General features: G+C 40.4%; 1 protein-coding gene across 3 annotated transcripts in view; it reads left to right on the forward strand.

Moving 5' to 3' along the window:
* Positions 1 to 15,510, forward strand: part of HERC4 (HECT and RLD domain containing E3 ubiquitin protein ligase 4) — a 53,102-nt gene that overhangs the window by 14,867 nt on the left and 22,725 nt on the right. For all 3 annotated transcript variants that reach the window (XM_081328226.1, XM_081328227.1, XM_081328225.1), the window contains 9 exons: positions 200 to 291; positions 1,783 to 1,913; positions 4,245 to 4,405; positions 5,082 to 5,158; positions 6,073 to 6,206; positions 6,922 to 6,981; positions 7,088 to 7,199; positions 8,307 to 8,496; positions 12,911 to 13,083. In XM_081328226.1, the coding sequence (XP_081184352.1) occupies positions 200 to 291; positions 1,783 to 1,913; positions 4,245 to 4,405; positions 5,082 to 5,158; positions 6,073 to 6,206; positions 6,922 to 6,981; positions 7,088 to 7,199; positions 8,307 to 8,496; positions 12,911 to 13,083 (1,130 nt within the window). The remainder of the gene's footprint in view (positions 1 to 199; positions 292 to 1,782; positions 1,914 to 4,244; positions 4,406 to 5,081; positions 5,159 to 6,072; positions 6,207 to 6,921; positions 6,982 to 7,087; positions 7,200 to 8,306; positions 8,497 to 12,910; positions 13,084 to 15,510) is intronic.

The raw sequence follows: 15,510 nt of genomic DNA on the forward strand, positions 1-15,510 counted from the left end.
ATTATCATTCTGAAATGTTGCTTCCTGATGCCCTGCACTGATGCTTAATGCAATACATTCTGTGAAATTATGAACTTTTAAGTTGCATCAAAGTTCCTACTGAAGGCATCTGTAGTCTATCAAATGAGATTACTTCTGTATTTTTGTACGTGTGTAATTTTCCACAATTTATAATTTACAAAAGTATTGCAATTTTTAGATAGATACGTCCCCAATCTTCTGAAGTCACTAAGATCCCAAAAAATTGTTTATATCTCCTGTGGAGAAGATCATACTGCAGCTCTTACAAAGGTGTGTTCAATCTTCTCTTTGGTTTTAGATTTTGGATCGGGATGCAAGTAAAAGACTTAATAGTTCTTGATAGTCTTATCCCATATAATTGGGTTGCATCAATAATGTAGCCAGAAATACCATGTCTGCCTGTGAAATCTATTAAGCCTATTGCTGGTACTCTGATGCTAGAAAATTGTTACCTTTTAATTACCACGCTTAGGGCACTATGCTTAGGGCCTTGTGCCACCAGTGTTCTGCATTTTCTAATTCCATAGCCAGGGCAGAAGATTGAGTCATGGGCACTCCTTGTTTCTCTCCTCCTTCCACATGTCAGCCCTGATCATAGGCTCAATTCGTATACTAAAGTTGTATTCTTTTTTTGAACCGTGTAATAAACTCATCAACGTGGGCAATGTACATAAATTTCCAGGAGGTACGATTTAAAATCTAGACAGTAATTCCACTGTTTATTATTAGTTTAACTTGCTGCAAAGCAGAATTTGAGATACAGGTAGTCCTCACTTACTGACCATTTGTTCAGTGACTGTTGAAAATTATGACAGTTCTGAAAAATAACTTTATAGCCCATTTATGATCTTTACAGTGTCCCTCACTCATGTGATTACCATTACAATCAGTATGTGTTGTCCTTTTCCTGACTTTTTTTCTTTGCTTTGCCCCCTCCCCCTTGGAAAGCAGAAAGATTGGAGATAGGGTTTGCAAGAGAGTAAGCAGTTAACTCTTGCACATTGAAAGCAATGTGATTGCACCAGCAGCAGGCTGGGAACCACAGGTGTCCTATGCAAAGAACTTATAGTGCCCTCTGGAGCTCTCCTCATCTCAGTCCCTCCACTCTGCCTAGGGGGCTGCAGTACAGTCACGTTGCTTTCAATGTGTACAAGAAAGTAAGCAGGCACTTCAGAATTCCAAAGGGTGGAATTATGAGGCAAACAAATGCAGAAGGTGTGAAACTGAATACAGTAGTGTTATCTCTTTCTAGCACAGCCTTGATCACATGATTTCCTACTTGATGACTGCTTAGTGGTGGAGTTGCCTATCCCAATTAGAGTCATTAAGCAAGGACTGCCTGGGGACATTCCAGTCTCTAGGTTGGGAATTGATAGTGAGGAGCTCTGCTTAAACTGCATTTTTGCAGGTGCTAATTTTGCACCTTTGATTTATAGTTGATCAGAGCTGTTAGATTTGCAAATTAGTCAGAATCTTTAAATTTTAAAGGGATGCAGTCATTTTATTTCTTTTAAATTTATATTATACGCCTCAGTTGTTTAGAATCTGATATATATATATATATATATATATATATATATATATATATATATATATATATATATATATATATATATATATATATATATATATATATATATATGATTATAATCCATTTAGGCAATTTTTATTGTTCCTTTATACATACTGGGCAGGTATTTGTATATGTAAAACATAGTGAAGACATTGACAGCTTACATTCCAATTTGAAATATCTTTTAGGAAGGTGGAGTGTTTACTTTTGGAGCTGGAGGCTATGGGCAATTAGGCCATAACTCTACTGCGCATGAGATAAACCCCAGAAAAGTTTTTGAACTTATGGGGAACATTGTCACACAAATTGCCTGTGGAAGGTAAGTGTGTTGTTAAATGGAACTGCAAAATCATTTCATTGAGTATCAGTATCTTGGAAACTATCAATCCTAACTTGACTTTATAGCTATTATAATACATTTTTACGATACATTTTTAGAAGTATTTGTTGGCCCAAATACTCTACTGTCTTTTAGTTATATATGAAAACTGCTGGGTTTATGGAATTATGGAATTCTGCCAAATTAGTAGATAGACAATAGAGTGGTGTATGTTGTTGTATTTTTTAAACCTGGATTTATAATATGGATTTACATTTAGGGGACTTGCTAGAGTTAAAATAGAACAGACGTGTCAAACTCATGACGTTGCACAATGTATGAGAGCTTTTTCGCCATTGCTGGCAATGGGGTGGGTGTGGTTTCCCGATGATGCGTCTGGCCCGCGGGCCGGCAGTTTGACACCTCTGAGGTAGAAGGATGGACCAAGCCTCCTTCAGAAACAGGTAGTTGTGTAGAGTTCCACCTGGATCTAGGCTTAATATTGTAGTTAAAAAATCCACTGTAACTGTTTAAGCAGAGATTTATATCTAGCTTCATAAGATAACTTTTTTTTCAAAGTGGGCTTCTCTGGCCCAGCTGAAGTATTAATTATTTCAGGAGCTTTTTTAAAAGCTTTAATATTCAACATTGTTTTTGAAAAGCAGTCAGATGTGAAGTGAGCATCTTGTTCCAAGTTAAAAGTCCATAAAGAAAGAGATTACTAATTTTTCCTACTTCACTTAACAAAGGATTTATTTGATGCTCATTTGCAAACTGGTTTAAGTTTAATATGTTTTAATTTGAATGTGCAGTTGTTCGTTCAGTATGTTTACTGTGATTCTGATCACAATTCAGAATAAGGTCATTTGGCAATTGCATCTGTTTTCCATCAGCAGCCATGAGGTGACTATATTAGATAAGAATGCTCTGCCCAAGACATTCTACTCTACAGTGTTGGTTCTCCTCTCTGTGCCTTTATAAGGTGGTGTCCATCAAGCACTGGGAGGTTACAAAACAAAGATGTAGGATTGTTGGAAGTATCAAGATGGCTTTAAAATGACTTAGCGGGAAGCATAATTTAACATATCCAAATTATAGCCCAGGAAGGTATTTTTTAAGAGGGATGATTACAACTTTTGTTTGAAGTCAGTTCAGTTATGTCAGACTAAACTGACTTCTAAAGGATCCAGATATGCTTTTTGAAGCACTCTTCTAACAGGCATAATAAATTAATACCTACTTACTCTTATTGAGAAACCTTGTTGGGGGTTCCAGCAATGTGCTGTTACAGAGAAAAGGCTGCTATGATTTGGACAATATAATAATTCATAAGACCCAAGGGATGAGTTAATTGCCTTAGCACAATGTTGTTCCATAGGCATAATAAGCTTCTATTTACTGGATTGCAAGCTTTGTTCTTTCGGGGGCCATATCATTCCTTGTTGATGTTCTTACGGGATATTGCAATTAACCTGAATTAATTTAAGGTGTGGTTTCATTCTGTAAGTGTAAAGGTAGAGGAGAGAGATAGTCCAAACATTTTTAAAGCTTCTGCTTTCTGAGACAGCGGATTCTGAAGGTAAAATAATAGAAGTGATCTCCTCAGCCATGCATCTTTTCTTTCAAGACAAGTGCTTCTATTCCTCCACTGCTTCCTTATTTTGTTCCCGACATTAAATCATGAGGAGCTCTGTTGTTTTGGGTTTCGTGTGATATGAAAACTTATTCCTTGTGGTTTCCAAACCTTTATTTTTTTTCTCCCACTAAAATACAAACAAACAATATATGGCTTAGCCAGATTCAATACAGGTAGTCCTTGACTTATAACAGTTCATTTAGTGACTATTCAAAGTTACAGCGGCATTGAAAAAAGTAACTTATAACCATTTTTCCACACTTATAACCACTGCAACATCCCCAGGGTCATGTGATAAAAATTCAGATGCTTGGCAACTGACTCACATTTATGACGGTTGCACTGTCAGAGGGCCATGCGATCATCTTCTGTAACCCTCTGACAAGCAAAGTCAATGGGGAAGTCAGATTCACTTAACTGTGTTACCGGCTTAACAAATGCAGTTAACAACAACTTAAGAAATGTGACAAAAATGGTCATAAAATGGGGCAAAACTCAAACAAATGTCTCATTTAACAACAGAAGTTTGGGGCTCAATTGTCACAGATCGAGTATCTGTAGTACTTGAAACTGGGGACTCAGGTTAGCTAAGCTGCAAATAAATAAATAATTTTTATTTTGAATGTCATTTTAGAGTAGAATCTGGTATTTCCTCATTTCTCACTTTTTAGATGTTTCTTTCCTCCTCGTTGCAGGCAGCACACATCTGCATTTGTTCCCTCGACTGGAAGAATTTACTCTTTTGGTCTTGGAGGGAATGGACAGTTAGGCATGGGAACAACCAGTAATAGGAAAAGTCCCTTTCCAGTTAAAGGAAATTGGCTTCCATACAGTGGCCAAATTCCACTGAATTCAGGTGATTATATCTATTCTTTATTTGTCTGAAGTGTTATTGGGCTAAAGTGCTGTTGGAGATACTGGCTGGGTTCATGCATTATTCTACAGTATCATGGTTTATTTGTTGATGTAATCTTTTACATTTACCGTAAGCCATGGTTTATGCTTTGCATGTTGTGCACACTCAGTTTAGTGAACAAATCTGACTAGACCAGGGGTAGGCAACCTTGGCTCTTTTATGACTCGTGGACTCCCAGAGGCTGGCTCAGGAAGTCCACGAGTCAGGTTGCCTACCCCTGGACTAGACCATGACTTGTTGGTACATTCATGCCATTGTGATAAATTTAGCTCTTGGTAGTATAATTTATATCTCATGAAAAGATCTTTATTAAGCATACAAGTAGTAACAATACAGTACATTGCAATACAATTTTTAAATCATTTCTAAACAAGGAAAATCTGGTTCTTAGGAAACTGCCAGCACCAATTTATTCTATAAGATTATGAAAAAATAATTGTAAATATAATACAAAATAGAAACTGTTCTTGTTGTTAAACCCTGGAATAAAACATTTTAACTGAAGTATCTGTTAAGTTAGCTAATGTGTCAGAATTACAGTACTTACATAAACTAATTTCACTTTTAAGTAACTAAAGTAGCTAGTCCATTGAAGATGTTCTTATTTTAATTATAGATGGTGAAGATTACTATTGTGTAAAGAGGATTTTTTCTGGTGGAGACCAAAGCTTTTCACATTATGTTACTCCACAGGTATGTTTTTTTATTTTGATTGATGAGCTTGCTTCTGTTTTACTAAACATAATGCCTGAATTTGATAATAGAAACAGATGCTAGTAGGTTTTTCCCCTTTTCAAGAGCATAATTGGTGTATCTGTTGTATTTTAGCTTGCTTAATTCCCCCCCCAAAAAGATTTTCCTAGAATTTAAATTATTAGATAATTGTATGATTTGTTGGTTAGTATCTGTGTAATTATTGAATTTGATTATGTGTCATCAAGCTGTTTTTGACTCCTGATGACCATAAAGATAGATTTTCTTTTTGATGATCTGCCCCAGTCTGGTCCTTCAGATGTACCATCATCACTGATCCCATCCATCTTGCTGCTGGTCATCCTGCTCTTCTCTCCCACCTTTCCCAGCAGTAGAGCTTTCTTTAGAGAACTGTGTCATAATGTTTCCAATGTAACATAATTTGGATTTGAATTATTATTGTGTAATTACTAGATAATTTTGCTTTCAAACATGGTGGATTAATCTGACACTACCAGTTTCATGTTTGAACAAGTCAGCCTGCCTGAATTGAACAGAAGCAGATAGTAGTCTATATTTTACTTTTAAAACAATTTCAAGAAATGAAAAGTAGCCAAGAATGAAGTGCCTTAAAAATAATAATAATAATACGACAAGTTATAAAAAACCTCTATTATAAAGATTATAATAGAACAACTTAAAAAAGGGATCGTGCGTGGTTTGGTCGTTGCTCATTACTGTGACTTGTTTTCATGGTATTAATGATTTTATTATTTAGCATTGTGTGATAAAATAAGGCTGGCTTTAGTGCAGGTATAAATAAGACAATAAATGAATTATTTCAGTTCTGAGCCCAGGGGTTTGAAGTTTGTGAAACAGTTTCTCGTGATACATCATTTACTACTTAAATGCAGGCTTTGGTACCAGCAGATGACTTCAGATATCTGAATGCTTCAAAACAAATCTGGACTGTGAACGAAGCTTTCATTCAGAGATTAATAAACTATTCGTCTTCAGGTGCAGGGAGACTCCCCGTGGAGATAGCAAAGTAAGAATTATTTCTGCTTTACATCAATCGTATAAAAAGTCTTTCCTAACCTTGGCAACTTTACATATTACATAATCAGTTCTATCTTACCTCATCATCTGGAGCCATAAAATAAAAACTCTGGAACTGAACTCCTAAACGTACTCCTCAAGGCAGTTTATTTGAGCGTCACTAACCCAGGAGATGCAAAACTTGGTGATATTGGTGAGTTCATTGTTTAGAACAGGGGTCTTCAAACTGGGCCCTTTTATGACTTGTGGACTTTAACTCCCAGAATTCCTCAGCCAGGTGTGCCTGGCTGAGGAATTCTGGGAGCTGAAGTCCACAAGTCATAAAAGGGCCAAGTTTGAAGACCCCTGGTTTAGAAAGAAAACTGGGGTATTAATGCCACAAATCATGTGCTGGCGGGGGGGGGGGAGGACCATCTGAACATTGAATATGGGTCATAAATACCCTCCCAGGTCGGCCCATCAGAATCTTGCTAAGCAATCGTTCATACATTAAGGACTACCTAAGATAATTTTTTAAATATAAAATTGACTGACCGGCTTTTTACAAATTGATAAATAAATTTAAAAACACACACACAAAAGGAACTAAAATGGCAGATACAACAAACCTAGATGAGAACACACAAAAAAAGAAAAGGGTGTGTTAGTCCCACTCGCTAATGGCCTTGTATATTTTTTCTTTTTCCTTTTTTTTCTGGTAATAGTGAAATAGATGGAATGTTTTCTTCTGCTGGTTGCCTAAATGGAAGCTTTTTAGCTGTCAGGTCAGTGGATAATAAACGCACAATTGAATGAAATCCTTAACGTTGTGTTTATTTAAAATATAACAAATACGTAAAAAGTAACATTTATCTTTCTTCTCTTCTGTAGTAACGATGATCACTACAGAACTAGTGCCAGATTCTCAGGGGTGGATATGAATACTGCCAGGCTTTTATTTCACAAACTTGTACAGCCAGAACACCCACACATATCTCAGCAGGTTGGCCTAAAAAAATCTTTTCAAGCTCATTTCGATTCTGTCGCGTGCTACTCTGTGTTATCGTCTGCACCGTATTCTTTTTATTGTGTTGTGCACGGGGAAATTTGAATAGTGAATCTTATTTTAATTTACTTTTTTTATTTCTAAATGGACCAAACGTGTGAATTTCCTCAAGATCCTTTACACAACAAAATGGAATGATAAATAAATGTAGTAGAAATCTGGTTCGTTTGTACTTTTTATTCGGGATTGTGTAACAAACTGAATGGGTGTTCTTTGTCCCATTTTGACAAAGTGAAGCCTTATTTGCTATTTAGCTCCTGCAAAGTCCTCGGGAATAGCAGTAAAGAATTTGCGAAGCAGGTAGTTGGATAGAGAGCAGCAAACAAAAGGTGAAGCAAAATACAATTTTCTTCAACTGTGTAATTTTTAGTTTTATGTTTAGATGTAACAAATACATTTTTGGTAGCAGGGATGTCAACCTTTCTTAAAAAGGTAAGAAGGTGGCCTCAACAAAGCAACACGCAAAATCAGACAGAGCTTCGATTGCTCTGACAATGATGCTGTCTTGCCTTTTTAAATTTTTTATCCCGCCTTTATTATTTTTAAAATAAGGCAGTGAAAATATCTGATACTCCTTCCTCCTCCTCCTCTTTTCCCCACAACAACAATCCTGTGAGAAGAGTTGGGCTGAGAGGGAGTGACTAGCTTAGGGGGTCTTCAAACTTGGCCCTTTTATGACTTGTTGACTTCAACTCCCAGATTTCCTCAGCCAGGCACACTGGCTGAGGAATTCTGGGAGTTGAAGTCCACAAGTCATAAAAGGGCCAAGTTTGAAGACCCCTGGACCAGCCCATCGTTTCTTTTTCATTCCTAAAGTGGGACTACAATCTCCTGATTTCTAGCCCCGTTTAGTATTATTTGGAACAGAAATAAATGGCACAATTATGCTAGCTTTATTTTAAAATATGTACTTTGCTTTTAAAAATGAGTTTTTAAAATTGCACAAAGAATAATATGCATCTCTTTGTATTATTCTTACTGGCTTATTTTCCCAGAACAAGCTTTTAATTTAAAACTAGATTCTGTCTTGCACAACGTCCCCAGGTGGCAGCCAGCTTGGAGAAGAACCTTATTCCTAAGCTGACCAGCTCCTTGCCTGATGTGGAAGCATTAAGACTATTTCTAACACTTCCAGAATGCCCCTTGATGAACGAAGCAAACAATTACATGACTCTGGCTATTCCATTTGCAACTGCTATCGTGAATCTAGAAAAAGCTCCATTGAAAGTACTTGGTAAGGTTTGTTTGTTTAATGTCAATTATAAATATGTAGGTGGTACTCTTCTGCAAAGAATGAGTACATTGCAAAGCTCAGGTAGGTGTGTATATTCTGCAGTACCTGGGTTGTTTTTTTTTTATTCTTAAACTATTGAAGAGAAGTATTGTTATAAGTTTACTTTCATACGTCTGATAAGTAGCAAAGCTGTGGTTATTATTAGTAATAAAACTGTAAAATAGAATTTATTTTTGGGTTTCCCATATGAAGTTGGACCACATTGTTAAGAATAGTTGTTAGTGAAGGACATATATTAAGAACTAGATAGATTCAGAAGAAGACCCAGTGATGCCTTCTGTCAGTCACAGTTTTTTATACCCTTTCAACCATTACGATATCCTCCGTGTCCATTAACTGTTGGGGAAGAACGTTAAATAAGTATTGGGGAAATTTCATTTTAATATGGTTTGAACAAGAAGTTGTCTCAGTGATGAAGTTTTAAAGCCATTCTTGTGAAAAGTTTAACAAAGTTTAATAATTCATTCTGATTTTTTAAAAAATCTGTTCAGATGGCAGGAGATGGAAGAGGAGGGTTCACATTTTGCCTTTTTGGTGCCATTGTGAAGTTATCTCCCAATGGTAGAAAATGGTAGAAGATTCAAGACAGAATGGTTCCTAATTGAAAGTATACTAGGGGCAAATTGCTAAAGCTCTTCCACTTCATTCCGTACTCCCTGTTTAGTTAGCTGTATTTTTTTTCTTTTGGTTCTGGTTTGACGCTGTTATGGTTTTTGTAAAAAAAATGAACCAATAGCCCTGTAAACTATGATACTAAGTTTAGCTCTTCAGAGGAAGAGACTGAACAGGTAATCATTCAGACTGAATTTTAAAAAAAAAACATTTGGTGTCAGGTTAGTTGTTTCCAAAACAGATTGGACAACTATTTGATTGGCAGGTTCCAGGTTTCGTCCTGGAACAGGGGATTGGACTACAGGGGTAGGTCCCTTCCAGCCCTATGATTCTATCTTCATTACAGAATTTTGAGCACTCTTTTGCATTGGTGCTAGTTTGGTTTGTTGAGCACTCTCAAGAGTTAATATAAAAAGGTAAAGGTTCCCCCGCACATGCGTGCTAGTCGTTTCCGACTTTAGGGGCCAGTGCTCATCTCCGTTTCATAGCCGAAGAGCCAGCGCTTGTCCGAGGACGTCTCCGTGGTCATGTGGCCAGGATGACTAGCATGGAACGCTGTTACCTTCCCACCGTAGTGGTCCCTATTTTTCTACTTGCATTTTTACGTGCTTTCGAACTGCTAGGTGGGCAGAAGCTGGGACGAGTAACAGGCGCTCACTCTGCTACGCGGCACTCGGGATTCGACCCGCCAAACTGCCGACCTTCCGATCGACAAGTTCAGCGTCCTAACCCACTGAGCCACCGCGTCCCTTCTAAGAGTTAATATAGGGGGATTTTATTAGTCGTTGTGGATCGACTAATAAGGATCAGTTTTATCCTATTTATTTTTAAGTATGGTACAGACAATATCCAACGTTCTTATTTTTCAGCTAGTTCTCTATACATAATGTTTAGACATAATAATAGATGCAATGTAGACTAGCAACTTCTTAGATAAGATAGAATTGTAGGAATCTACTAAGCCAATCTGGCAGGGGAAATACAATTTGTTTCAGGTGACATTGTGTTTTGACCAAAGGGTTAAGATCACATTTTGAAAGTCCTTTCAGTATTTATTATTGCTTTTTGGAAGATCCAAACTTTTCTGCCACTAGTCTTGCCTTTGACCAACAAGTAATACACAGCAATGCATGAGTTAATTATTGAGTTAATTATACTCTTATTTTCTTAATCATGAGAACCATGATTTGTTTAAAGAGTGCCATTTCTCAAAAAGAAGATCAGGAGTATTAAAATACTGCCAAACTACAAATCAAAACAGCAATGCAGCATCAATTTAGAGAACATTTTGGTCTCCAATTTTCAAATTGGTTTCAACAATTTTGATTGTTGTCTAAAACTGAATAGTGTAGGCCAGGGGTCGGCAACCTAAAAAAGAAAAAGAGCCACTGGGAACCGGTTCCATCACAAATTAAAAAAAGAGGGAGCCGCGTGCGTGTGTCCATGCACGCGCATGCGCAAAAAGGTTTTTTTGCGCATGCGCGGACGCACGCGGCTGCCATTTTTTTAAAAATGAGATGGAACCGGTTCCCGGTTGCCCGACGGCGACGGCCCGTCTGCAAAGCTGCCGCTTTCGGCAGCTTTGCAGACGGGCCCGTGGCAGCTTCCTCAAAGAGCGGCGCCCCTGCCCATTCCGAGAGGTGCGCGCGCACCTCTCCGAACGACCGGAGGTGCGCGCGTACCTCCGTGCGAAGGGGCAGCGGCGCCGCTCTTTGAGGAAGCTGCCGAAAGCGGCAGCTTCCTCAAAGAGCGGCACCGCTGCCCGTTCGCGCGGAGGTACGCGCGCACCTCCGGTCGTTCGGAGAGGTGCGCGCGCACCTCTCGGAATGGGCAGGGGCGCCGCTCTTTGAGGAAGCTGCCGCGGCGCGTCTGCTAAGCTGCCGCTTTCGGCAGCTTCACAAGACGGGCCGCGCCAGCTTCCTGAAAGAGCGGCACCGCTGCCCATTCGCGCGGAGGTACGCGCGCACCTCCCCAAAGGTTTGGGGAGGTGCGCGCGCAACTCCGGTCGTTCGGAGAGGTGCGCGCGCACCTCTCGGAATGGGCAGGGGCGCCGCTCTTTGAGGAAGCTGCCGCGGCCCGTCTGCTAAGCTGCCGCTTTCGGCAGCTTCACAGACGGGCCGCGGCAGCTTCCTGAAAGAGCGGCACCGCTGCCCATTCGCGCGGAGGTGCGCGCGCAACTCCGGTCGTTCGGAGAGGTGCGCGCGCACCTCTCGGAATGGGCAGGGGCGCCGCTCTTTGAGGAAGCTGCCGCGGCCCGTCTGCTAAGCTGCCGCTTTCGGCAGATTCACAGACGGGCCGCGGCAGCTTCCTGAAAGAGCGGCACCGCTGCCCATTCGCGCGGAGGTACGCGCGCACCTCCCCAAAGGTTTGGGGAGGTGCGCACGCAACTCCGGTCGTTCGGAGAGGTGCGCGCGCACCTCTCGGAATGGGCAGGGGCGCCGCTCTTTGAGGAAGCTGCCGCGGCCCGTCTGCTAAGCTGCCGCTTTCGGCAGCTTCACAGACGGGCCGCGGCAGCTTCCTGAAAGAGCGGCACCGCTGCCCATTCGCGCGGAGGTACGCGCGCACCTCTCCAAAGGTTTGGGGAGGTGCGCGCGCACCTCCGCCCATTCGGGGAGGTGCGCGTGCACCTCTCCAAATGGGCGGTGCCACTCTCCATTTGGAGAGGTGCGCGCGCACCACTGCCCGTTGGAAGAGGTGCGCGCGCACCGGGCGGCTGGGAGCCGCAAGAGACGGCTCAAAGAGCCGCATGCGGCTCCGGAGCCGCAGGTTGCCGACCTGTGGTGTAGGCCAAGTGTATTTTTTTTATTCTGGAAAGAAATTCACAACTGGGGTATCATGATCCAAGAGAGTCTATCTCAAGTTGCAATACTTTGAGCCGTTCACACAGTGGGGACATCTCCCCTCTGGGTTTAATTTGTTTGCTATTATTGTTCTTTTGTTGTGTGCTGTTTTTGTGTCACTCTTCGTTTTTAAATATTTTAACAACTGCAAACTGCACAGAATCTCTGCAAATCAGGCAGTATATAAATTTAATAAATGATTATTACTACTACTGTTACTGTTACATCACACATGGCTGGAGAGTACTGAAGGAGCTAGCCTTTTAAATATTTGTCATAAGTATTTTAATGCTTTATATTTTGATATGAACATCTTGTAAATACATTTGTGGCTGGTGCAGAAGAGTGTTTGGAAATGGCAACTGCCAATGAAAGTCTGTGCTTTGCTAAGCAATCACACTGATCCTGTAACAACGGCACTGGTTTCCAGACATAAGCCAAAGATGCTTAAACACTGTCTTCTATATGATATGAGCCTCCTCAAAGTTCTTTTTTGCTGGTCCTGAAACCTTGACAAGAACTTTTTTGTAAGAAACTCAACTGAGAAATTTCTAGGGAGCTGCTATTGATTCTTTAGTTTTTGAAGCTGTCAGTTTCTACCTGTACTTTTAGACACTATTATTTCTGCTCACTGTTTTTAAACATGGGTTGTCTCCTGTTTTAATTGGTTTAGCATGTTTGCTTACTTTATATCTCAGTATAATTACAGAGGTTTTTCATGATTCAGAAGCAACTAGGAAGTTTTTAGTTACAATATATAGTACATGAATGTTCTGTTTGATGTTGAGTTAAAACAGTTGGTGAAATGAGGTCGTAGAGAATGTTAAAATAAAAATTAATTCAACAAGCTGTAGAATGCTTCAGTCTCATAGAGTAACTGCCACCTTCTCACCTGTCTATAGAAAACTGGTGGTCTATATTGGAACCTCCATTGTTCTTCAGAATAGTGGAACTTTACAAAGATGTTGTAGTCCATCTTCTGAAACTGTACAAGTTGGGTATCCCTGCTTCAGAGCAAAGAATCTTTGCAAGCTGCCTACATGCTTCGCTCAAAGTTTTGGAAATATTACATAGGGTATGTCTTGGAAATCTGTATTCTTATTTGCAAGTTAAGGTTCAGATTATATCTTATCTTCGGTATAATTGATACAAATATTAATTTATGGGTCTAAGATCTTTTAGAGCGCCTTCTTATTTTGTAGACAATTGGAATTTGTTTGGCAACTGTAATTGTCATTGGAGGGAACGTTATCTTCTAGTGAAGAGAAATGCTTTAATTTAATAAAGCATCTGAACTGTAAATCTAAGCAAATGAATTAATATCAATTTTACAAGTTCAGTAGAAATTAATATTTAAGCCAATTTTTCAAAAAACAAACAAACCCCCAAGCCCTTATTTTGCTACAATATGCCAAGCCAAAGTTGACGTGGTCAGATCACGCTTGCAGACATTTAATTTTGATATCAGTTCAAATTAGTGATCACAGTACCACTTTAGATCCACTACACCAGGGGTCTTCAAACTTGGCCCTTTTATGACTTGCGGATTTCAACTCCCAGAATTCCTTAGCCAGGCACACTGGCTGAGGAATTCTGGGAGTTGAAATCCGCAAGTCATAAAAGGGCCAAGTTTGAAGATGCCTGCACTACACAGTGCCACTACTATTATAAAACTTCAAACAGAATTTTACCACCGTTGCACTCTTTAACCAGTTTTCTGTGATTTAACAAAAAAAAATGTATACCCATCATTACAATGCTACTTCGGTACTCAGCATTAATTGATTCCAAGAGGCACGAAAAACAATGAGTACCAAACAAATCATGTGACTTACCATGTGACCTTTGTTTCGGCCAGGAAGAACTTCCTGTTTGTCCCTTTTCCTATGTCACCGACCTGCCCAGCATTACTGACTTCCTGTCCACCCTCTGTGGCTATCCCTCTCTTCCTTTTGCAGCAACCTTTACAGCATGGCTGACTTCCTGTCCGTTCCCCGTGACCATCCCCCTTTTCCTATCAGCGTGCGGGAAGTTCCAAACAAAGAAGTACAGGGATAACATTTTCACATCAAAATGCATTGAATACCAAATTCAATGAGTTTTGAAGCAGTCAAGTACCGAGGTACCACTGTGTGACAAAAATTTTAAAATCCCTATTATATTTATTGAAAAGAAATCATCTGACTTCCCATTTCCTTTTTAACACTATTGTTTAAATCAGTGTTTTTCAACAGCTGTTTCGCGGCACACTAGTGTGCTGCGAGCTGTTGCCTGGTGTGCCGTGGGAATGTTTTTTTTTTTTTTACCTCTCTCCGGAGAAGATGGCCGTGGCCCGCGGCTGAGCTAGATGGGAGGGTGAGTTCTGGCTGGCTGAGCCCTGAGGAGGCTGTTGCCTGTTGCACGGCCTCGGCTGGGCACCGGGAGTTCCCGGTGCCGTAACAACTTGCAGAGGCCGCGGGAGATGTTGGTGTGCCGGTCCGGGTCCGCCGGGCCTGACCCGCGGCGGCGGCAACGTTTCTGAGGCCGCCGAAGATGAGTCGGGCGGCGGGGAACCTGGACCTAAAGTGGCCGGGCCGTTCCGAGCGACGGGGCGCCTGGGGCCTGCGGCGGAGTGCCTGGGAACGCCTTCTGAGCCCGTTCGGCATTTTTACCGAACGGGCTGAGCTAGACGGGAGGGTGAGTTCTGGCTGGCTGAGCCCTGAGGAGGCTGTTGCCTGTTGCACGGCCTCGGCTGGGCACCGGGAGAGGGAGGGAAAGAAAGTGGGAGAGAGAAAGGCAGGAAAGAAAGGAAGAAAGATAGAAAGAAAGAAAGAAAGAAAAGAAAGAGAAAGAAAGAAAGAGAAAAGAAAGAAAGAAAGAAAGAGAAAGAAAAATAAATGAAGGAGAAAAATGCAGAAGGAAAAATTAAAAAGAAATGCAAGTAGCTTCCAATTTCCACAACAAGTAGAAAGCAAGAAATTGAGAGAGGGAGGGAAAGAAAGTGGGAGAGAGAAAGGAAGGAAGGAAGATAAAGAAAGAAAAGAGAGGGAGGGAAGAGAGGGAAGGAAGGAAGGAAGAAAGAAAAGAAGAGAAAAAAGAAAATACAGAAAGATAAATTAAAAAGAAATGCAAGCTTTCCTTTTCCTTCACAGCAAAAACAAACAAACAAAAGCCCCAAAATAAAATAAAATAAAGAGGCTAATAATAATAATAATAATATTAATAATAATAATAATAATAATAATAATAATAATATGTTGGAAGGGACCTTGGAGGTCATCTAGTCCAACCCCTTGAGAACACAGGCCATCCTCAACTTACGACCGTTCGTGTAGCGACCGTGGGGAGGCCCAACGGTGCGGAAAACGGTGGAGTGCCTCGTGATTTTTTTCATGAAACAAGTGTGCCTTTGCCCAAAAAAGGTTGAAAAACACTGGTTTAAATAGATCTCCAAAATTCTATTAAGAATGAATAGCAGAGGTTGTCTGTTATTGAGATAGATAAAAGTATTCAAAGTGCTGTA

This window comes from Vipera berus (assembly GCF_964194415.1).
Source record: "Vipera berus genome assembly, chromosome: 5".
NCBI classification, from domain to species: domain Eukaryota; kingdom Metazoa; phylum Chordata; class Lepidosauria; order Squamata; family Viperidae; genus Vipera; species Vipera berus.